General features: G+C 39.0%; 2 protein-coding genes across 3 annotated transcripts; one reads left to right on the top strand and one right to left on the bottom strand.

Moving 5' to 3' along the window:
• The first annotated feature begins 548 nt into the window (after positions 1-548).
• Positions 549-15923, top strand: hemk1 (HemK methyltransferase family member 1). Of its 2 annotated transcripts, XM_072684568.1 has the most exons (12): positions 549-606; positions 707-781; positions 2102-2278; positions 3010-3101; positions 5217-5310; positions 5588-5719; positions 6756-6820; positions 6925-6974; positions 9307-9412; positions 11382-11477; positions 13498-13608; positions 15087-15923. In XM_072684568.1, the coding sequence occupies exons 2-12, from the start codon at positions 719-721 to the stop codon at positions 15115-15117; spliced, it is 1017 nt and encodes a 338-aa protein (XP_072540669.1). In that variant the 5' UTR covers positions 549-606; positions 707-718; the 3' UTR covers positions 15118-15923. The 2 variants fall into 2 exon arrangements, with proteins under 2 accessions (XP_072540669.1, XP_072540668.1); XM_072684567.1 differs by having other exon boundaries at positions 581-781.
• Positions 15924-18752: 2829 nt separating this feature from the next.
• On the bottom strand, positions 18753-22254 carry cisha (cytokine inducible SH2-containing protein a). The gene is made up of 3 exons (XM_072684566.1): positions 21584-22254; positions 20411-20574; positions 18753-19990 (listed from the first exon to the last, which is right to left on the bottom strand). The coding sequence occupies exons 1-3, from the start codon at positions 21601-21603 to the stop codon at positions 19500-19502; spliced, it is 675 nt and encodes a 224-aa protein (XP_072540667.1). The 5' UTR covers positions 21604-22254; the 3' UTR covers positions 18753-19499.
• Positions 22255-22986: the final 732 nt, after the last annotated feature.

The raw sequence follows: 22986 nt of genomic DNA, 5'->3' as shown, positions 1-22986 counted from the left end.
TAAATGATTTGTGCATTATATATATGGTTTTACTTAAAAATAAAAATCCGCTGGAACCAACAACAGGCTCAGGAGTTAATTATCCGCTCTAACCGTGCTGATTGTGAAGATTGTGTCCTTAAGCCCTACAAACCGGACACAAAAGTCCAAGTACTTTTACTTTACAATTTTATCTACTATAGATAAATACAATTTTATGCTACGCAAAAAAAAAAAAAATGTATCTCCATTTTAGTATTTCACTTTTTGACGTACCGACCAATATAAATGCTCTTGCCTGGCCTTTACCTCTTACTGTAAAGTTATTATTATTATTATTATTATTATTATTATTATTGAATACATTTGAAAGTACACAAAACAAGACAGACAGTACACGTATACAAAACAATAGCACTGATAATGGTGGGTGAAAGGCGTTACTTTTATATTTTCTCATTTTAAAGTATATTAAATCAAAATAATAAAAACGTTTAAAATGATAAACTTGTGAAATGAACCCCTCAGACTGTGCTCTTATTTTGAAATTTTTGTGATTGCCGTTTCCGCGTTTACAATATCGCCGAACAGCGTGGGGTAGGGTAAAGTGTGTGTGGGTATTAAGAGGTTCGTAGGAATGATATTCAGAGTTCAGTCATGTTTTAAGAGACTGTTCAGAAAGCCATCACCTCATGATCTTATTTTAATATCCGACACATCCATTCAGGCTTGTTGGAGAATGTACTGGGCTGTCAGACGTGCTGTTCACCGGCTTACAAGAGGCGTTATTACTCAGCAGCGGGTAAGAGAGCAGGGAAGAGGAGAGTGCTGCTGAAGTCATGCTGTTGCTGTTCTGTTACCTGCCCTTTTAATGCCCGAGATGTATTGACCTGCGTTTCCACAAATATCATTTTGGGCCTCACATGTAAACTCTCGCGAGACAGGAAAACCACAGTATTATTACAGTGTATTATCTCAATAATAATAACATATGTTGTGGCACCTTTATTGCTTTTGACATGAACCTCAAAATGCATTCAAGGCATTTTTAAGAGGCATTAAAAAAAAAATTAAAAATTAAATCGAACCCATAACCCCTAAAATAAATACATTTTTAATCCATTAAAGTTGGTAAGGTTAAATCTCATCCAATAACTAATATGTATTCATCTGTAACTATTAAAGTACTACAGAAGTGAGGAATTGGAAGTCTGGCCCCTCTGGCTCTGGCCTCTGACCCAGCGAGGAGAGTCCATTCATGTGAATGAGACAAGCTGTCAACTTAGTTATTTATTTAGAAGATTATTATTTTTTTAATATTCCAACTCCTGTGTCTGAATATAAGTTCATTGCTCTTTAGCGCAGGTGCATTGTTGTGCTATTACATTATTACCATATCAGTGGCATAACATGACAATAATATTATTTATCACAGTTATTTCTGGGACAGTAAAAATAGTTTATTAAATAGTGTATTATTGCGACCTATTCAGTTCACGCTGGCTTGAGTCCAAAACCATCTAGTACTTTACCATACTAATGAACACCCTTCTAATGGTAGTGCTCAAATTATTTAGTGGTGTCTACTGTGGTTTTGAATGCAGCCATGGTCTTGCTGAAGGATGCTGAAAGCCTCTGAGGATGGTTTCAAAGCACATCCATATACAGTATCTTTCATATTGATGTTATCTGTCAAAAACCTTGTATCGCTACTAGCAACTTTACAGGAGAAGGAAATAAACCTTCCTAACTTCTAACTTTCAGTGGAAAAGTAAAGAGATTTGCATTCATTTTGTTGCATTTCTATTGGTCCACTCATCATGGGATTATGATGCAATGTAAAGAATAACTACCAGATTATAAATTATGTCAAAAAGTGAATAAATGCAAAAATAGAGATACAAGGTTTTGCAGGAGAACAACAACATGCTTTACATGTAGTTGTGCTCCGATTTAATGGTTACCATTATGTAATTTACTGGCTTTGTGTAAAACACCTTGGGGTATTGTAACAAAATTGCTTATTAAAGTTATTATTATTATTATTATTATTGTTGTTGTTGTTGTTGTTGTAAAATTGTAGTCCAGTCTGCCTTCAGTGTATCGTTTTTTTTTTCTCCAGGCTTTGGTCATGGCGCCCTGCAGAGCTGTAGGTGGTGCTGTAGGCCCTCTTGTAGACGGCAGTGTCACAGTAGAGCAGGCGGTTAGTCTGTGGGCTCAACACTTCCAGCAGCACTGTGTTTCTGAACCACTCCTGTCCAGCCAGTACATCATAGCTCATGTACTTGGGCAGAAAACAGTGAGTTTCTAAGCCTGTCTTTCTGTCTGTCTATTTGACTGTGTGTGATATTTACATATTAATCAATCATTGTTTGAACAGTCTAAGCTATTTCTGTTGTTCTCTTAAAGATCTCAGGGGATCTGATCTGCATTCCGTCTTTGTTACACAAAAAAAAACAGCAGCCAGATTGTCAACAGATTGTCAGACACAGGCCTTTACTTACATCATCTCTGCCTCAAATTCTGCTCTGTCCAAGTCATCTCTCCTGTACTAAAGATAATTATGTTATGAAGTCATTCAGACTTGTTTTGTGTATTACATGTGTGTGTGTGTGTGTGTGTGTGTGTGTGTGTGTGTGTGTGCGCATGCCTGGAATGATGTCTGTTTATTTGTAATCACTTTCAGCTTTTCTTCATGAGTCACTTTCCTGGTTTTATTTGTCTTGGTGGCCTGCCTGCCTCGCTGCCTGAAAATTGAGTGATTTAGTGCTGAGCAATATGGGTTAATTGGGGGTGTGTGTGAGTGTGTGTACGTGTTTGTGGGAACTAGAGAAAGTGTTTCATTGCTGTTTTGCTATATTTATCCTGTGAGAGGACATTTCTGCTCATATTCTTGTCAACAAACACATCGAGCCAGACCAGCACAATTATTGCATGTTTATCCCGGGAACTTCTAGGAATCTAATTATATTTCCCTGCATCCCCACTGCCTTATTCTCCTAATTCTAAACACATCTCTCTCTCTCTCAGCTGGCGTGTATAGAGAGGAGCAGACTCAGGGACAGACTGACAGAGCAGCAGAGAGCGAGTGTGTGGGAACTGTGTTCAAAACGCCTCGCGAGGTACCGGCTCTGTAGCCTGCAGTGGACGTTGTGATGTTAATATGCACATGTATTCAGTGTGTGCAGAATTATTAGGCAAGTTAGACTCATAAATATCAAAGCTTAATATTTTTGGAAGTTGGAGTGTGTTAGCCATTTGTGCAGGTAACTATTACTGTGCAGAATTATTAGGCAACTTATTAAAAAACAAATATATACCCATCTCACTTGTTTATTTTCACCAGGTAAGCCAATATAAAACAAAATTTAGAAATAAACATTTCTGACATTCAAAAACAAAAACAAAAACAAATCAGTGACCAATATAGCCACCTTTCTTTAAGATCACACTCAAAAGCCCTCCATCCATAGATTCTGTCAGTTGCTTGATCTGTTTACGATCAACATTGCGTGCAGCAGACACCACAGCCTCCCAGACACTGTTCAGAGAGGTGCACTGTTTTCCCTCCCTGTAGATCTCACATTTCATGAGGGGGTTCAGATCAGGAGAACAAGGGGGCCATGTCATTATTTTTTCTTCTTTTAGACCCTTACTGGCCAGCCACGCTGTGGAGTATTTGGATGCATGTGATGGAGGATTGTCCTGCATGAAAATCATGTTTTTCTTGAACGATACTGACTTCTTTCTGTACCACTGCTTGAAGAAGGTGTCTTCCAGAAACTGGCAGTAGGTCTGGGAGTTAAGCTTCACTCCATCCTCAACCCGAAAAGGGCCCACAAGTTCATCTTTGATGATACCAGCCCATACCAGTACCCCACCTCCACCTTGCTGGCGTCTGAGTCGGAGTGGAGCTCTCTGCCCTTTACTGATCCAGCCTCGGGGCCCATCCATCTGGCCCATCAAGAGTCACTCGCATTTCATCAGTCCATAAAACCTTAGAAAAATCAGTCTTAAGATATTTCTTGGCCCAGTCTTGACGTTTTATCTTATGTTTCTTGTTCAAAGGTGGTCGTTTTTCAGCCTTCCTTACCTTGGCCATGTCCCTGAGTATCGCACACCTTGTGCTTTTTGATACTCCAGTAACGTTGCAGCTCTGAAATATGGCAAAACTGGTGGCAAATGGCATCTTGGCAGCTTCACGCTTGATTTTCAGTTTTTTTTTTTTTCAACATGTTTCTTGCGATCCTGTTGGCTATTTGCCATGAAACGCTTGATTGTTCGGTGATCACGCTTCAAAAGTTTGGCAATTTCATGCATTGCTGCATCCCTCTGCAAGACATCTCACAATGTTTGACTTTTCAGAGTCCGTCAAATCTCTCTTCTGACATATTTTGCCAAAGGAAAGGAAGTTGCCTAATAATTAAACACACCTTATATAGGGTGTTGATGTCATTAGACCACACCCCTTCTCATTATAGAGATGCACATCACCTGATTTACTTGATTGGTAGTTGGCTTTCAAGCTTATAGAGCTTGGAGTAGGACAATATGTATAAAAAGGATGATGTGATCAAAATACTCATTTGCCTAATAATTCTGCACACAGTGTATATCACATATAGTGTATACTCACACACACGTATTTGTGCAACTTCATTTTACATTCGATCTGATGCAAGAGGTTATAAAAGCAGAAAAAGCTTGGTTCCAGATTTCTCCTGCCCCCCCCTAACCAGTATACTGTTGTGTTCAATTCCATCAGCAGCTCACCTGATTTGTCATTATTAAGGACTGATTTAAGGACTAGACTCCAATGAGGAGAGCTCTTTAGATGTTGTAATGAACACAGTGATGTAAAACCACTACTTTTTGTAATAATGTTATTTGTACTGTTTCCAATGTAAGTGTACTGTTTACTGAGCAAATACAAACTCAGCTTCTTACTCTAATCCTTACAGCTGTCTAAAACTGCAATTCTTTGCCACAGTGCTGGATATACTATACATACTGAGTCAGAAGCCACATAAGCAAGCGTAGTTGGCATTACTTTAAGAAAGGCTTATTGGGGGGATGAAAGCTTCTATGACTTAGATTAGCCTCAAAGCTCCAGTGCGAAACTAAAGTGTGAAAATGAGATCGCTCACTGAACGATCAGTACTATAAGGTGGCACTTTGGAAAGTTTAAAGTGTGTGTGTGTGTGTGTGTGTGTATATGTATATGTTGTGTGTTTCAGAATGCCAGTGCAGTACGTGATTGAAGAGTGGGATTTTAGGGACATCACATTGAAGATGAGACCACCGGTGTTCATTCCCCGCCCTGAAACAGAGGTACTATATCACTGTTTCTCTTTCTGTTTCTCTGTTTTTCCTTTTATCTCGCTCACACACACACACACACACACACACACACACACATATATATATATATATATATATATATATATATATATATATATATATACTGGCCATACAACACTCTTGCTTGCAACACTCTTGTGCCCTTTATGATGTTTGCCAATCGATGAATTTGTAAAACACAGGATGTGACTCATAGGCATAGTCATTTTTAAACGTAGTTATCGTGTGTGGGTGTGTTTGCATGCAGGAGCTGGTTACTTTGGTGTTGGAGGATCTCCAGGCAGAGTTGAAGGACAGGACGCGGCCTGTTTTACGATGCCTAGAGGTGGGCTGTGGAACCGGTGCCATCTCTCTTAGTTTACTGCACAGCCTACCACAGGTGAGTCTCTGCTACACTGCAGAACACCCAGCGCTCATATTACTCTTCGGGTCATAGCTTTCACATAGCTTCATTTGCTATAAATATAACTTCAGTTTATACTTCACTTCGCTTCATAATTAACGTTTAATTAAACTTGCATATTTCAATATTTTTTACTAGTTTAAGAATTTACACTGAGGTGCTGAGTAATAAATCAGTAATTAAGATTAGATTAGATGATTATTAAGCCTACTGGTTAAGTGATTAAAAGGAAGCTTTCGCTACATACTCCTTAAAGGGTCCAACCTCTTTTAATCTGCTAGAATTACAAAAACATATGTAGCATTTTACATATGTAACCGATTTGTAGATAAAAGGTTTTACAGATAACGTCACTGTTGTTCCTACTCCAAGCCCAGCATGCTGCCCTATGTAACTTTGGTGAAGCAGACAGGATTGGAGAACTGTGTAGCACTGCATAACTGCAGTAATATTTGTGTAAAATCCTGTCGTTTTCCTCTACCGCGTCAGTCCACATGCTTCTTTAACTTTCTCTCAGCTCCTCCAGGAATGCATGTGTAAAGCCTGTCCTTTCGAGATAATTACACTACCTGACAATTCTACTGCTTTAAACTTTTAGACTTTTGTTACTGTGTCTTAAAGACCAACAGGAGATAAACAATCTCTGTTTTGATTGGTTGCCCTGTATTGTGCCTCTTTAAAAAAAATAAAAATAAAAAAAACACATAGCACTGAAACACTTCAGAAAACCAAAATTGTGAATGGCCGGGGCAGAATGGTGTGGAGATCTGTTAATGAGCTGGTTCTTGTGACATCAGAAAGTTATATCGAAGCGTGGTATTTTTGCAGCTCAGTGTCTATATATGGACTGTGTGTTTTGGGAAGTGAACAATATGTTCTTTGTTTAAAAACTAAGATTCAAGGAAATGTAGTTTTCCATAATTAGGATCCCTTTATTTAATGCACCTTAGGTAATTTTGCTGTGTCTGATAATTCTCTGTGTGTTAATTTATTCCTTGTCTTTTACTCTAAGCTCAAGGCTATTGCATTGGACAAAAGCCAGGAAGCGGTGTGCCTAGCGAAAGAAAACGCAAGCAGGTGATTTCCACCTCTAAGTGGGGGGGTTGGGGCGGATATGAATGTGAGCGAGCTGTTCATTCATGCAAGTGCATTTATGCTTTTTTTGTTTCTTTCTCTTTCAGATTGGGGCTCGAGGACAGACTGGAAGTTCATCATTTAGATATTATGAAGGGTAAGTGATTGGCTTGGATGCTAATGAAAATTTTAACAAATGTTAATAAGCTGTAGAATTACAGTACAGAATTAAGAATCATGATAAATGATTGAAATGATGAAAATGTAATTACCAAGTAATTGGTACATTACTGGCTACAGTACTTATTGATTTAGATTTAAAACTATAAACTGTCAGACAGCATGTGACACTTTAAATATTCCATAATTCATTATGTTACCAATTTGGCATGTCAACACCCTTCTTATGGACAAGCGTATCTATTTTCCTCTCTATCGTAGAGCAGTTCTCCCCTCTTTACTGAGACATGTAGTGGCTAAAGTGGTTGACTTTGACAACACTGACATGATTGACTGCTTTGACAACATTGTGGGTTTACACAATTAAGCAGTTTCCACTTGTTTTGAACCTTGTCCTCAACTATACAAACAGATAAAATACCAGTGAAACACTCATGGAAGTCATAGTGACCGAGGTTGATGGTGCTTTACTCAAAACTTAGAGTAAAGACAGATTTAGAAAGATAAGGTCAGTCAGGTACAGTAAATAACAGGGAATTATGGAATACAGAGATGCTGAGACACAGAAGGCGCATACAGAGGTATTTGCTAAGATAAATGACTTCATTGTTCTGCTAACGAGATAAATCAGGCAGATCTTGTGGGGTGTTCCCAGTATGCAGTGGTCAGTACCTACTAAAAGACAAAAAAATTCCAAGAAATAAACCACTTGTGAACCAGCGAAAGGGAAATGGGCTCATTGATGAGCCCTAGATGATGGACAACCCACTTCATAACTTACAGGACTGCTAAAGTACAGGATCTACTGCTTCCGTCTTGGTACCAGGTACTATAGGGTGCCTTACCCCAAAAGCCCAAGGAGGGTAAGGAGTTAACAAATGTCTCCTCCGATACATGCAAATTCAGCCACTGCTTTTTTTCGAACTGCTGCCAATCCGGCATTGCCAACGCACTTGGAGGTAAGCGCCGACTCAGATGCTGTGCCAGCCAACGTCGCTTAAGAGTGATGAGGGGAGAGAGCGACATCTACCCACCCGGAGAAACCATGGCCATTTGCGCTCTCTCAGACTCCGGCCACCGATGGCAAAGCAGCATGGCTCTGAATTGGAAGTTGCAACTCCCTGACTATAGTGTTAACACATTAGACTGCTGAGCCACTCTGAGTAGTAAAAAATGCTTGATTAGCAACAAAATGTTTGATTCAAGTGACGAAATTTCTCAATACTTTTGGCAGAACAAACCAAAAAAAACATTGAAAACAGTCATCATTGACTGAATATCAAAATATTTATTGGATTACATTTAATCTTTTTTTTAAATATTATTTAGTTAATATTAATTAATATTATTTTATAGATGCCCTGTTGTACTGTGTTTGATACTTTGTATCTTTTTATAAGTCTAATTGATGTCAGACAAGGACAAAATGGTAATTTTTTTTTGTTGATATAAAATTTCTGAATTCACATAATATTTTCACAATAATTCATTTTGAATTCCACTGTGTTTTTGTTAACACTACTGATATCTGAGGCCTCTAAGGGTCAGTTAGCTGATTTGTGGGATCAGATGTGTTAGAGCAAGGAAAACATTCAGAAATGCAAAGCAGGTGGGAGCGGGTGGGTGCACTCCAGGTCTCCAGGACTGGGAGCCAGAGCTTTATAGTGTTACATGTCATGTCAGACTTTGTCCACTAGATGGTAATATACTTTCTCCTCACACACGCACACGCACATACACACGCATATACAGTACAGTCCTTTCTGTAAAGTACCTGGACTGTTAATACTGGCTTATATGAGAGAGATGGAATTTATATGTAATACAGGGACTGTATGCTCTTCAACACTTTGATAAGAACATACCTCAGCTCATTCAGTATTGAGATGAACTGCTGCGTTTCTTTTGATCCAAAGAGCAGTTGCATACGTTAATATCTAGACTTTCAAGATTCTGAAACACACCATTTCATTCATAACAAAGCATATATACCTTTTGGACATATTAGCATTGTCAAACTGAATACATAACTTGTCATATCTGAACATTGACTCTACTGTGGTTGTATTTAATCTGTGCTGGATACTTGCTCCTGATTGGTTGACCTCCACATGGCTTCGTGTGACTGCTGTTGAATATTGTTCTTGCAGTCTCAGTTCCACCAGCGTAATGCCTCTATTAGTGGGAAGCTGAAGCTGAGTGTGTTGCCAGGGCCTCCAGGGCCAGTTGGCATGTTAGCGGGGGTGCTTTAGCACTAGTGTGCTGATATTGTATTCAGGAAAGTGTGTGTGTGTGTGTCCTATTCTTAGATGAATATTTGATAGTGCGAGACTGCGGTGCTTTTGATGTGCTGGTCAGCAACCCCCCCTACCTGTTCACACAGGATATGGAGTCTCTGCAAGCAGAGGTAGTCAGGTACTTGAAAAACACTCATACACAGTCACATACACACACACATAGGTGCTGTACCCACATAAGTTACCCGTCACTGTCTCATTTTAAAGATTAGTTTAGCTGTGTATTGCATTTAAACACATAATACATAATACATAAAACTGTACAAGTGCTGCCGGGCCTCTGTCTACTTTTAACTCTTTTAAACTCGTCAGCACTTTGTTCGTCTCTGTCACAGAGGTAGTAGACTGTTACTTTTCTCCAGTCATGTGTCAAGATTTTTATCTACAAACAAGCATGTTTTCTCTGTTGCACATACCCCTTTTTGACAGATCACAAAACATACTTAATCATGTTAAAGAATAACTAAAACTGTATAGGACACTATTTTACGCATATACATTACACTGATTTTACAGTATTACCTTGGGAATGATATTGTGCTATATATTCAACCCCTTAAAAAGCCTATGGCTCACCAGCGTTATTACAAACTTCTATTACCAAAAAATAGCCCCAGTCTATACAGAAGTCCCTGTAGTTACTGAGTAATACATCTTAGTGTGTAATAAGCCTTGGAGAGTTAAAAGGGTAAAGGGAACTTATATCAATTTAAACCAATAATTCTAAATGTCTGCAAAAATAAATAAACATCACTTCTGTGCTTCTGTAAACAATACAAATGATCAAGTTTATTCTAATGAGCTGAACCTTTCAGAATCTCAGAACATTTACTAAAGTGGGAGAATCTGCTTTTAGCCATAGCGCACCAGAGATCTGCAGTTTACTATAGGATACTCTAAAGCTACAGTCACTGGTGTCACTCCATGCTTTTAAAGTTTTACTCATGTAACCACCTCCTCTCTGCAACTCCAGTGGTTTTATTTGGTTTAGATATAGTTTTATCATGAATTATTATTTTACTGTTTTTGTTATTATTTTCTATTATTTCTATTATGTAATATGTATTTTATATATGTATATATATATATATATATATATATATATATATATATATATATATATATATATATATATTTTTTTTTTTTTTTTTTTTTTTTTTTTAATTGAATAAAAATCTTCCTTTTTACTTATATCACTTGTCAAATTTGGTTGTCCTGTCTGATATAGTTCTGATATAAGTTATTTTACTTACTTTTAGATTTTTTTTTTAATAGATTGTATATTTATTTTCTTGCTAAATCTTTTTCTATTTTGCTTTTTTCTTCTTGGCTAATTTTATAGATCTGTCTTATCCGTTTCATTCAGTCTTGATTTGTAATCATTGCTTGACTACATTGTAATTGAGAGTCCCCCTCAGAGTACTCCCGAGATTAACTAAAGGTTGATTGATTGAAATAAGAGATAAACAGAGTCATTCAGAGTGATTTGGTGTGAAATGCTCTGTTCTAGAGAAGCTTACCAAGTCAGCATTGATCACAGTAGTGGTGATGGGAAACTTGCCTGAAAGAGTTGCCTGATGCCTGAGACATTGTTCTGCTGTTGTTGTACAATTGCAACATTTTGCTCTAAAAAATCCTTTGTAATATATATTTATATTTATATTATATTTATACATAAACAGTTCACTAGAAAACCTATGTTTTAGTTGTATCACTGTTTTACCATCATTGATATCACATATATAAGTAAATAATCATAAAAGCTAGCAGACATTGCAAGCGCTGGTTCCTATTACCACCACTGTAAATGGTATGAGTCAGTATGTTTTCTGCATGATAAGTCATTTCATGTTAGAACTCTCTGAAGGACTTTTATTTTAACACAAACTTTTGAGAGATGTGAAGCTCCTCTTTAATTTGCTTGTCAGCCTTTATTAACACTTTTCAGGTGTTTAAACCAATCATGAAGCAAGAGACACTTTGATGAACATAAATCTGAGTGCTGCAGCAGAATATACAAAGATGATGTACATTTCAAACGGAAGGTTATGTCCAAACTTTTGATTGATTGGCCTTCCCCTCTGCAGATTTGAAGACCACGCAGCGCTGGACGGTGGCTCAGATGGCTTGTCGGTAATCAGTCAGATTCTAGCTCTGGCACCAAAGCTCCTAACAGACAAAGGGTAAGATGGAGGGTTGGTATGTGAATGTAAGCATTTGTGTGTGTGTGTGTGTGTGTGTGTGTGTGTGTGTGTGTGTGTGTGTGTGCGCGCATGCATGCATGTCTGCAGGGTGTCTGTTGCTCAGTGAATATGATCTTGTGTCTGTGGCCTAGAAGAGCAGTGGAGTATAAATAGCGTGCTCTAATCTAGCTAAGGAGCTTTCCCAGCACTTCTTAAGCACTTCAGGGAATCCGTGCTGCTCACACTTCTCCACACTTTCATGGAAGCAGATAACAGCGTTCCAGGGACCAGGGCTTTCTCCCAGTAATTAGCCCACAATGCACACAATTGCACATGGAATCATTGGCCTGTGGTAATGATAGTTAGAAAGTCTGGTTCTTGTAAAGCGTTTTCTGTTTCTTGTGAAATTACACATTTGAAGAATGGCTAACCTACTGTTTTAAAAGCCTAGAATTAACAGATCATGCTTGAGAGAGAGAGAAAGAAAGAGTGTGTATGTATGTATGTATGTGTGTTTTATGACTCAGCACTCACTGTGTGAGTATTCTGGTTTTAAGTATTTTGCATGCCTTCTGTTTCATATAAGTCTTGTCAATAGTTCTTTTTACACTGTTCATCATAAGGTTGTGGGTTCGATTCCCTTGCCCTTGAGCAAGGCCCTTAACCGCTCTGCTCCAGGGGTGCCATTACATACCCTGTGCTCTGACCCTGACTTTCTAGGCTGGGATATAGGAAGAGAAGAGTTTTTATTGTACATAATGTATAATGACAGTAAGGGTGAGGGTGGGCGATAAGATAAAAAATATTATATCATAATATTAAAAGACATTTTCACAATACACCCTATTTTATCGCAATGCACATGATTGCAGAAATAATGTACCAGTAGTGACAGATTCTTAAATACATTACCATAAAGAGAACAAAGATTTTCATTTAAAATTCTCTTCACTGGCTTCCTGTAGCTGCCCACATCAGATTCAAAACTCTGATGCTGGCCTACAAAACCAAGAATGGACCAGCCCCTCCATACTTAATGGCAGCGGTCAAAAGCCAATGAGTACCAAGAGTCCTTCGAGCTTCAAGTAAAGCTTAAAGTATAGCTTCAAGACAAGCTTTTTTTCTGTCCTGGTCCGAAGTGGTGAAATGAACTTTCCCTGGGTGTCCGAACGACAGAGTCGCTCGTTTTTTTTTGTTTGTAAGGGTATTTTTGAGTACACAGCGAAGCACTTTTGTAAGTCGCTTTGTATAAGAGTGTGTTCTAAATGCCGTAAATGTAAATGATGTACCGTTATCCAATGAAACATGACTAATTACATTGTTTGTAGTGACGATATCCTAGATGTGATTAGAAAAGCATATTGTGTATCACAGTAAATATATCACAATATGATAAAATTGCGTCATGTTGCCCACCCATCACAATAAAGGCACGTTATTATTTTTTTTTATTTTGCTCTTGTACAGAAATGACCAAGCTCACAAGCAGGGGAGATATTTGATGCTTCTCTTCATAATCTTGTACAAAATACACTCCCATGGCGTTTTCACTCACAAAATACAATAAACAAAATAAACACATAAGAAAATCAACTGTTGAACTACATCGCTCCACTTTGCCAGCCATAAAAGTGGACATCTCAGTATTTACTGGTGACGTGTAATTTTCTGTTGACACATGAGCCCTCCCTGCCAGTATTTTCCTGCAGTGTGTCTCATGCAAGTAGGTTGAGAGCTTCATTCTCCTGGGATTTTGACTTGGCTTGCATTCACACGTAACTCCTTTACCAGTAAATACCCAGGTAAAAGTATAAAGGTGAAAGGGCCTACTTGAACCTAGTGAATTTACTGGAAAGCAATTTTCATTTATGAATGACCTCTTTCTTGCTTAACAGTCTTTCTGGTTTTGTGATCCTGTAATCTGTTTATGTCTTTTCTAGCTGCTACTGTGATAAAATCTTCCCCTCTGCTTTATCTTCTGTCCTGTACTCATTGATTTCTGTCTCTGGCTCGCTTTCAGTCGTGTGTATTTGGAGGTGGATCCACGGCATCCTCCCCTGCTAAAGCATCTGGCAGATCAGGGTATGCTGGGACTGCAGTATTTGGAAACGCACTGTGATTTCACAAACAGGTCAGAATTTCCATAAGACACAAAAGACTTAATGAATTAAAATAATTAAATTAAACGATCAAATAATACTTTCTAAGCTAGTGGAACACTATTTAAAGTTCTACACTTTTCCACTTACCCCAAATCACTGGGTCTTACCCCCAAAAGACTGGGTCTTTCTTTTAAGTATACACTGGATTTTGAGGTAAATGGGAAACTGTGTAGGTGGTGAGGTCAACCTGGCACCACACACTACACACTGTATGTCTAAACATTTGTAGACACCTGCTCATCCAACATTTCTCCTAAAATTAAGAGTATTAGTAGGGTATTTGTTTCCCCTGCAGAAATAGCCTCTAATCTTCTAGGAAGGCTTCTAGGAAGGCTTTGCACTCAGTGATTAAACATTGATGTTAGGGTTTGATTGCATTCAGTCCCAAGGGCACTAGGGTACTGATTTTGGATGATTAGTTCTGAATCACAAACACCACTCCAGCTAATCCAAAAGGTATTGGATGGAGCTCCTTTCCACAGCTCCACTGTTTATACCCGTCGATGCTTGGCATTAAGCACAGTGACCTTAGGTTCATGTGAGGCTGCTCCAGAGCATCACATTCTATTTGCAGTGTTTTTCTTTGGACATTATACAAGCTGTGTGTGTGTAACTAAACACTTGTAGTGGTAGGTGCATCTTCTCCTACTGGTCTGTCTAAGAAATAGAGCCCAGTGGACACACTCACAGTGGACATACATACAGTTTTGGCAAATTTCCATTTGCATAAAATAATTAGCATGCAACAATAATAAGTATACGAAGCACAACATAATAATATTAGCATATAATTATAATAATAACATTAGCATATTATAATTACCAGCTGGGCTAGGTTCTAATATTACACAAAAATGTATAGTAATAACTATATTCTGCAGCACTGTTAACATCCAGTAGTTCTTCTCGTGTTTGTTTGATCAACACTCGTCTTCTTTTTTTGTTATATGTGTATACATTTGTGAGTGAATGTACAAAGGCAATGGTTAAATAAAGGCAAACGATATAAGAAATAGGGCAAAAGTACAGACATTTGCATAATCTTTGCACATTCAATAATATCAATTATAAACCCATTATTTTATGTATGACAGTCAAATAAGGCTGGATTTAGCAGTCAGGCTGGAGGTAGCAGCCTCAGTGTGCAGCATGTTTCAGAGCACTGCAGAGCATCTTTCAGATGTATTCTAGACATCACACCAGTCGCATGATACAATTATATGCGCGTGATTCCACCAGACAATCACAGCCATGCTTTGTCTAGCCAAAACCACAAAGTAATGAATGGAGTTAAATTGAAAGAATTAAGCACATTCAGAGCCATGCCAAATGCCATGTTATCTCGTAACATTTTTATTAGATAATATCTCTAAGCATCAAATAAGCAACTTGCAGTACATTCTGTTCTAACGAGCACCACTGCTTCACTTGTCTGTTGGTTTTACAGGCCACGATTCTGCGTTCTACAGAGAAGATGATGAGTAGGAGAGATAGAGAGAGGGTTTCTGTGTGACTAACAGGTACAGATTGTGTAAGAACGTCAGTTGAGATACAGGTTGAGAAAGAGGGGGAGATGGACGGATGGATGGAGCACATAACTTGGAAGAAAGCTGATATGGAGGCGGTGGATGGAGCCACCGTTATGAAGGATCTGTTTCTGTGGCCTCCTGCCAAAGTGCATTGCTTGCACCTCAGCTCCCATCATGAGCTTCCCTCTTCTCGGCACGTACTGATGTTTGAGCTAAGTTAAAGGACCCATATCATTGAAATCCAAATTTCTACTTCCTTTTTTCTTTTTTTTTCTTATGAATAAAACAGTTTGATGTACTTGGAAACACTGGTAATGGGTGTCTGTCAGTTAAAAGTTAGCATTATTAAATGCACCCTTCACTACACTGTGCAAAACTGGAGAAAAACCACATGAATTTATAGTTGTGATTCAGAACATGAGCCCATGTACATACATGAGGTAAGTGCTTTAAAGCAGCATTATGCAACAATTGTTGTTTTTTGCTCCTGGGCCTTCCCTACAGCTGCGGGTGTGATTCACTTTTACACCACTGCTGTAAATACAGTTCGCTCTTTGAGCTCCCCCTTGTGGACAGCTATAAACGTGCATTTGTTGAGGAGCTGAGAGATAGTGAAAGAAGCATGTGGACTGACACAGTAGAGTAATATTACTGGACTTTAGACAAATGTGACTCTTACACAAGGTCATATGCAGACAAATGTGACTCTTGCACGAGGTCATATGCAGACCCATCTTTGGAAACCTTATAACCATAGCAACAAATAAAATCCAGGAAAGTGTAGGCCATGGTCTCTGTAAAGTGGCTTATACTGTGGTTTATAATCTAGAAAATCATTACAAATTACAAATGAAAGGCAGACTTATCACAGTGAAGTGCCTTGACTTTTAGACTAATTACTCTTCTTCACACAGACCGCAGATCTGCAATGATTTCATGGAACTAATTGTTGTTTTGATACTTGGAAACTATAAAAGCATGTGACCTCACATTAACTTTATCTGTTGTGCTACAATGGTTTGATTTGCAAGCAGTGTGAAACCCTAAAATAATCTAAGGGCGTTTCCACACTGTCTCTAAGGAACCATAGAGTTGGTTTCAGTTCCAGGCAGGTTTGGAGGACTGAAGATTGTACGTTTCCTCTGACTACAGCAGCTGTGCTCTTCGGCAAGACACATAAACCTTAAATTGCTGCAGGTGGGCTATGAAAGGCATGACTTTTCTAGTTGCAACAGGTGCACAGGTGTTATTATGTCTTTAAAAATGGATAACTGTATGGCTGTTCAAGAATGATTACTTTTGTAAGAGGTTTATTTTCTATTTCCTGCTCTATTTTCTTCCTAGCCAATTCCCAGTGTAGTCAGCCAGAATTACGGCTTCCGGACACACCTCAGCATTGCTTAACATTGCTTTTAACAGGTGCGCCCTTTAGGAAATCACATTCTTAAAGCTGGCATGTCATGCCGTTTGAGCTCATAAAGCATGTCAGCAACGCGTGTTGCATCACTGAAAGTGACACAGAATGAATGGATCTCTATGGGAGTGATTCATTTTGCGTCACTTTCAGTGACTGAGCTAAGCAGCAAGAGGCTTGGGCACACTTCCATTGCTTGCAACATGCCAAGTGCTGACCCTTTGAATTTAATATCACTGCTGAAAGGTCTTAGCTTGATTAAATCAGGATTTTTAAAAGACCTCATTCAACACTCTGGAAATCTTTTTTTGTGAAATTCCCCTGATGTAGAATACCTGGCAACCCTGTTCTGTTATTGTTTTGTTGTTGTGATTTTTTTTTTGTTTCCTTTACAGCTAGCGCAGTGCCTCCTACACATGTATATCTGGCTATGGCTTCTTGTATGTGGCTGCGGTTTATTGTGGTGAGACTGCATATAGTGCTTTTGTGTGTGCGTGTCTGTGTGAGAGAGAAAAAGAGAGAGAGAGAGTCAGTGTGTGTATATGTGTGTGTGTGTGTGTGTGTGTGTGTGTGTGTGTGTGTGTGTGTGTGTGGCAGGGTGCAGTAGGCTGAAGGTAATTATTGAGGCCTTTTCTGAGAACTCCCCCTCCCGATGCTGCACTAGCCTCTCCCTGGAAGCAGTGTGTGCATTCTGCGAAACAGCTGGCGGCCTGCCGCACACTCACTTGCTAGCGAACAAACACACACAGACCGTACACACAGGCGAAAACACATATTCCCGACAATACTGTTGAAAGTGTACACTGAATTTTGTTTAACTGTTACTGTGAATCATTTACATGCAGGTGAGATGTAATCACTTATAAAATGGGTTGTAGCAACTTGTAATTTGAAAGGAAGCAGTTTGAGGCCCATTGAAGTCAATGTATCTGATGTAAAAAAAAACAAATTTAAAAGTACATTTGGAAAAGCATATATATATATATATATATATATATATATATATATATATATATATATATATATATCTATATATATATATATATCAAATATAATTGCATTATGGTCAAGTCTCAGGAACGTTTTTGTAAGAAAAAAGCAATAGCTAAAGAAAGCGGTTTTAGTGTGTGTATATATTACATGTATATATTGTGTGTATATATGTATATATACTGCAGCTTTGTTCAGTGAGTGATGTTAGTAGTATATATACACAGTTAAAATCTGTCTTTATGGTTTTACCCATATTTACGTTGCCAGCACATTTATGAAAGCTTGCGCCGCCACTCAGATGTATAAAATCTCAGAAAAGCCACGCTTCAGTTTCTTGGAAACATTAATCATGTTTTTGCCAAGAGAAAGACCTGCAGTCGGGAAGTGGGGGGAAATGATCATTCTCTCCCTCTTTTTCCTGTTACTAACGCATCACTGTCCCACTCTCTTCCATGAACTTGATTGCCACATTTACTTTTTCCAAAGTAATCGGCTTTGACAGCCACAAAATCCGGGCCGTTTGTGAACAGGCAAGTGAATAGCACTGCGGCTCTGCCACAGTCCTTTGTTGTGTTTCATTAAAACAAACTGCTTAAAGTAAAGCACACCTGTAAAACTGTTTCTTCATATTTTTATGAAATCAGATTACTTGAACAAAATGTCTTTTTCTGCCTTGCAGTGTTTAGTTCTCTTATTTCTCAAAAAATGCTTTTAATCTGGTGAACTTTCCAAGACACCTGTGTTAATGTATTCGGCCGTGATTGCTCTGCAAGTGCCGAGCAGTTCTGCTCATCCACGTATGCATTTACTGAAAAGCCAGTACCTGGAAGACGAGGGACTCGCCTGATTCTCTTACGTATTAATGCATTTCAGGCCATTCTCTTTCCCAGAACATTGTCTTTGTTTTCCCGGAGCTCTGTGGCAGATCTAAAAAAAACTCCCTGACTGGTTTATCACCATGTCGTTCCCCATGTCCATATGTTTTACTTCTCGGCCTCAGACATGGCTCTTTTTTTTTTTTTTATATATATATATATAATTCAACCTCACTACATTCTTAAATCACAAATACAAACTGTCTAGCAAAATAAGAAATATTAACAATAAAAGTTCAGTAATTGTCTGTATGTATATAATAATTTTAAAAATAAAATCAGATAAACTGATGGGACTCGGATGGCTCAATAAAGTAATTTTATTACAAAATGACAAGGATCTTAGTCCATAAATATATACACAACACCCACATTGTGGGGATAGGAAAAAATAAATTAATCTGGACTGATTAATATAGTCATATACCAGAATGTATTTCACCAAGAAAAAGTAAAATGGAAGGAACGAGACAGGGCAGGGCTTTGACTGAATGTGCCACGATAGTGTAACTACCAAGCCGTCACGTACCGAGCTGTATAGCTCACTGACTGCTTCACACGCCGTCCTGCCTCTTTAAGAATCTCTTAAATATGTGACGTGATCCTATGAAAAGGCTACATTTCTGGGAGCAAGAGACCCATGGTAAACTTCAAGTCTTTTTTCTTTTTCTTTTTATGAAGCCCACCCAAAGTCTGTGGTCTGATGACACTTCTTTGAGGAAGCAGAATGCTTCCATTAAACAACTTTAGGACACTGGCCTTGCTTGCTTGGCTGTTAGGCTCGGTTATATTCCAGACAGTGGGTTCTTGGAACATAAAGCCCAATTTTACTTTCTAAAGAAATGTGTTGGCCAAAGCATAAATTAGGCTTAACAATCAAAGGACAGAATGTTCTAGAACGTTACAGGTTGCCACCACTAAACGACGAGCCAAAGCCCCATTTTTTCTGGAAGTGAGCTTCCCTCCGATTTCCATGCCTGTGAGCTTTCTGGCATGATGTCAGCACCCTCTCTTTTGCTTTCAGCCTGGCTTGTGTTCTCATAGTGTCTTCAGAGTTGGAAAGGGTAGTCCTGAAGGTACTGGAGTAGTGGCCTTGGTAGAGGCAGCGTTTCCGGGCAGGTTGTGCATTTGTTGATGGCCAAGCGTGTGAGATGTTGCAAGGAGGGAAACGCTTGAGACCGATGGAGTGGACGTTTCAGCTTTAACAACACCCCACATTCCTTAGGCACCAGGGGTGCACTGGAGTCTTTCTCGTCCTTCTCGGACGCTTCCTTTGCTTTTCCGGAGCCCACATAGTGCTGGACGAGACTGGGTACATCTGGGAAGGAGAGCAGCCTGGTTCGGGCCGGAGAGCTGGAGTCTAGCCGGAAGCGTCCGTGGCTGTACTCGATGCGAACATTGGTGGGCCCTTGCCTCGTTTTGACGGACAAGGTCAACATGTAACGTGGATGGCTGCTGTCCCGCACCAGGAACGTTCCTTCCATTGCCCCCTGAAGGACAGAATGGGCCTCGCCAGCAGTGATGGCGCCCCAGTACCACCCTAAATTTAAAAAAAAAGCACAGAGAACCTCTTACATAGACATCAGTGATAGGACCTTTAAACATCTAGTACAGTTTCTGTATCTCTGCACGCCTACGTCGTATCTAAGCTGTGGTCTAAAGAACTTCCTCTGCAGTTCTCATTTTGTCTTTGATTTAAGAAACATGAAGCTCTAAATATTTCCCTTGATGAACACAGTAACCCAGTGTGCCTCGTGCCCTTGCCTATGAGCAAATATCAAAAAAAAAAAATCCCAAATATCAGATTCAAGACGTGGCTGTAATCAAGCTGTGAACACTAATCTAGGTGCTGCATATGTTCAGGTTACTTTTGTCACACATATGGCTTATAAGTATTAGTCTGTTTTGAAAGCCAATCCCCACCCACTAATAAGCTCTTTTTTCATTTTATTTTTTTTACCTGATGCATCTAGATAACAGAATGTGCTGGCAATGGCACGCAGATCTTTGGTGGGATCCCATATCTTCGTGGTACTGTGAAGACATCGCGGAGAAGAGGAAGAAAGGACGGACACCCCAAGTGGAACTACCGGAGTTTGTGAGTCAGGCAAGAGTGCTCTTGGACTGGACAGAAAAAAAGATAAACACAGAAAATAAAGTATTAATTAAACAAGAGTCCAAAAATAGCTCTTATACATAAAATATATATTAGTATAAAGGCCCAACACTGTTGTTCTCTCTTACGTCAGTATGTTTTACATGACTAAGAAGAATCAAAAACTCACAAGCGGATTATCAGAGAACCACGTTACCCAGAACAATACATTATTGTTCCCCTCTTTGTTCTGGGCTTGGAAAGCCTGTCCCTGTCTATTGATTTACTGCGTCAAACAGGCTACTCAATCTGGGACAAGCTAGAATGACCTACAGTATATGTTGATATATATGACATAACCATTGGCAGGACCCAATTTAATGAGCAAATTCAATACATTAATACTAGGAAAAAAAATTATTAGGTTTATTACTATGATGAAAGACTCCACTACTACACTGGGTTAAGCTGCAGTCTAGGTGAGCTGAGGGTTTTTTTTTTTTTTAGGTCAAGCCTATAGGTTTTGTTGCCGTTTTATTTCTGTCGCTGAAAGCAATGGATTTCTATGTGATGATGCTTATGAGCGCGACCTCACTGGCATTTCCAGCTCTAACAATATCGACTTACATGTTTTTTTGTTTTTTTATTCAATGGTTTCAGCTCTAAATATGAATATTAAACATGAGGGATGAGGATGGGAGCAAAGGAATGTGATATTACCCTTTAATAAAAATAATAAATGGAAAAAAAACACATACGTACGAATTGTCCGTTCCACCTTAAATAGTGCAGCAGTTACATTCAGGCGCCTACAGGCGCCTGAATGTAACTGCTGCACTATTTAAGGTGGAACGGACACTCACAAAAAAAGAAGGTGGCACACTAAAGTTAACTCAGGTCTTTTGCTCCAAATATCCTATACCAGCATCTAATGTGTGAAAAGACTCAATTAATGAGACTATCGACTCAATAAAAGACTATTAAACCCAACATCACACCTGTTCCCATTCACACCGCGTACAATCCGACTGAACTCACCCTTGAACGCAGAGAATCATCGTTGATCTTGAAGGCTAAAGCTAAAGTCTTGAATCCTGAACGACCTCGGAAAGTTTCTCGTCCTCTCCCGAGGGGTCTGCTTTGCCGTGTTTCCAAAAGAACAAAAGCAAAATGTAACTCAAGTCCAACCCTGAGGGCTCTAAAACCGGATCCTCGGCAGTACTGTCTCTACTCTCCCACCCTTGTGAAGGAGGAAAGGACCGATGTTAAAATGAACGAAGCTGAAGAGGAGCTGTCCGTGAAGCGGCTGCTGTGGACATGGCTTGTGGAAATGAAAGGTGCTGCTCCCGTTAATATCCTAAAAGTGAACAGACGAAACACTGTATGGTTTGGCCGCCGGAGCTCACCTCACTTCCAGGAAGGCTTTTTCTTGGAATCGCCTCTCTGACGTGAGCCTCTCCCTCACACACACACTCGCCCTGGGTGAATCATTTCCAGTAGGCGACCAGGTTTTGTTATCAGTTGTTGTTGTCGTCTTTTTTTTTTCTTCCTCTTCTTCGTTTACCCAGTTCTCACAAAGTCTTCAGACTAGTTCTGCCGTGCGTCGTAACGAGGTTTCTTTCAATGCGGGACAGCGTTTGCGGTTTAGTCAGACAGACCTGACATTGCTCCCTCAGCGCTGTTTGCGTTACAGGGCTTTCTCAGAACTTTCCAGGAAAAAGCAGCGTGCAGCCGGCCACGACCAATCGGCGCGAGAGCTGCGTCTCTGTAGCCCCGCCCAATTCAGCCTCGCGCCTGGCTTAAAGGGGAGTTCCACCCATTTTTTTAGAATTCCAGAAAAGTTAGTTCATGTGCTTAGAGGTAAACAAAGTCATTCAGATGTTCAAGAAAACTGCCATCATTCATCAGAATTAAGTAAATGAATGACATTGTCAATGATCTCTCTTAGTTTATTGATATTAATCTTTTCTTTATGCAGACTAATATTGGTTTGTAGAAAATCAAACATGTTCAGTAATTGGATACTAAACAAGAACTATTTTGCTTTTAATGTCAATAGGTTGATAATAAATGTCAGTATATTTGTATAATAATATAAAATAATAATAATATATTTACGGTTTATATTGGATTATTGCAAGCTTGTTTTACAAGCAGTAAATTAAAGGGTCTGCTTTACCTTTTTTACACAGTGGGTAGCTCCTTTTGGCTTTAAAATTTGCTTTAATTGTAATCTAAAATAGGTTAGGCCTTTAACGTGACTGTTTTTTATATATATAAAAAGTCTTCTGCACCCCAAGGCCGAGATAAACTGGTGCGTTTTTTATTCAGTGTTTTTTACAATATTTTTTATATTTATGGCAGTTTTGACTTTTGAAGCTTGTAAGACAAATTAATGTAACACATTCTTCACTTTGATACAATTTTAAAGCAAATTCTTC

Source organism: Salminus brasiliensis, chromosome 7, assembly GCF_030463535.1.
Source record: "Salminus brasiliensis chromosome 7, fSalBra1.hap2, whole genome shotgun sequence".
Classification (NCBI taxonomy): Eukaryota; Metazoa; Chordata; class Actinopteri; order Characiformes; family Bryconidae; genus Salminus; species Salminus brasiliensis.
This window is presented reverse-complemented; position numbering and strand designations above follow the sequence as displayed.

What these genes read in the sequence shown, in the direction of transcription:
- hemk1 (XM_072684567.1), top strand. Translation starts at nt 617, where the DNA reads ATGATATTCAGAGTTCAGTCATGTTTTAAGAGACTGTTCAGAAAGCCA. An exon ending in TCATTTAGATATTATGAAGG is followed by an intron (nt 6,975 to 9,306) that starts GTAAGTGATTGG and finishes TCCTATTCTTAG; the next exon opens with ATGAATATTTGATAGTGCGA. An exon ending in AAGCTCCTAACAGACAAAGG is followed by an intron (nt 11,478 to 13,497) that starts GTAAGATGGAGG and finishes GCTCGCTTTCAG; the next exon opens with TCGTGTGTATTTGGAGGTGG.
- cisha (XM_072684566.1), bottom strand. Translation starts at nt 21,603, where the DNA reads ATGATTCTCTGCGTTCAAGG. An exon ending in ATGATTCTCTGCGTTCAAGG is followed by an intron (nt 20,575 to 21,583) that starts GTGAGTTCAGTC and finishes TTTTCTGTCCAG; the next exon opens with TCCAAGAGCACTCTTGCCTG. An exon ending in CTGTTATCTAGATGCATCAG is followed by an intron (nt 19,991 to 20,410) that starts GTAAAAAAAATA and finishes TTTTAAATTTAG; the next exon opens with GGTGGTACTGGGGCGCCATC.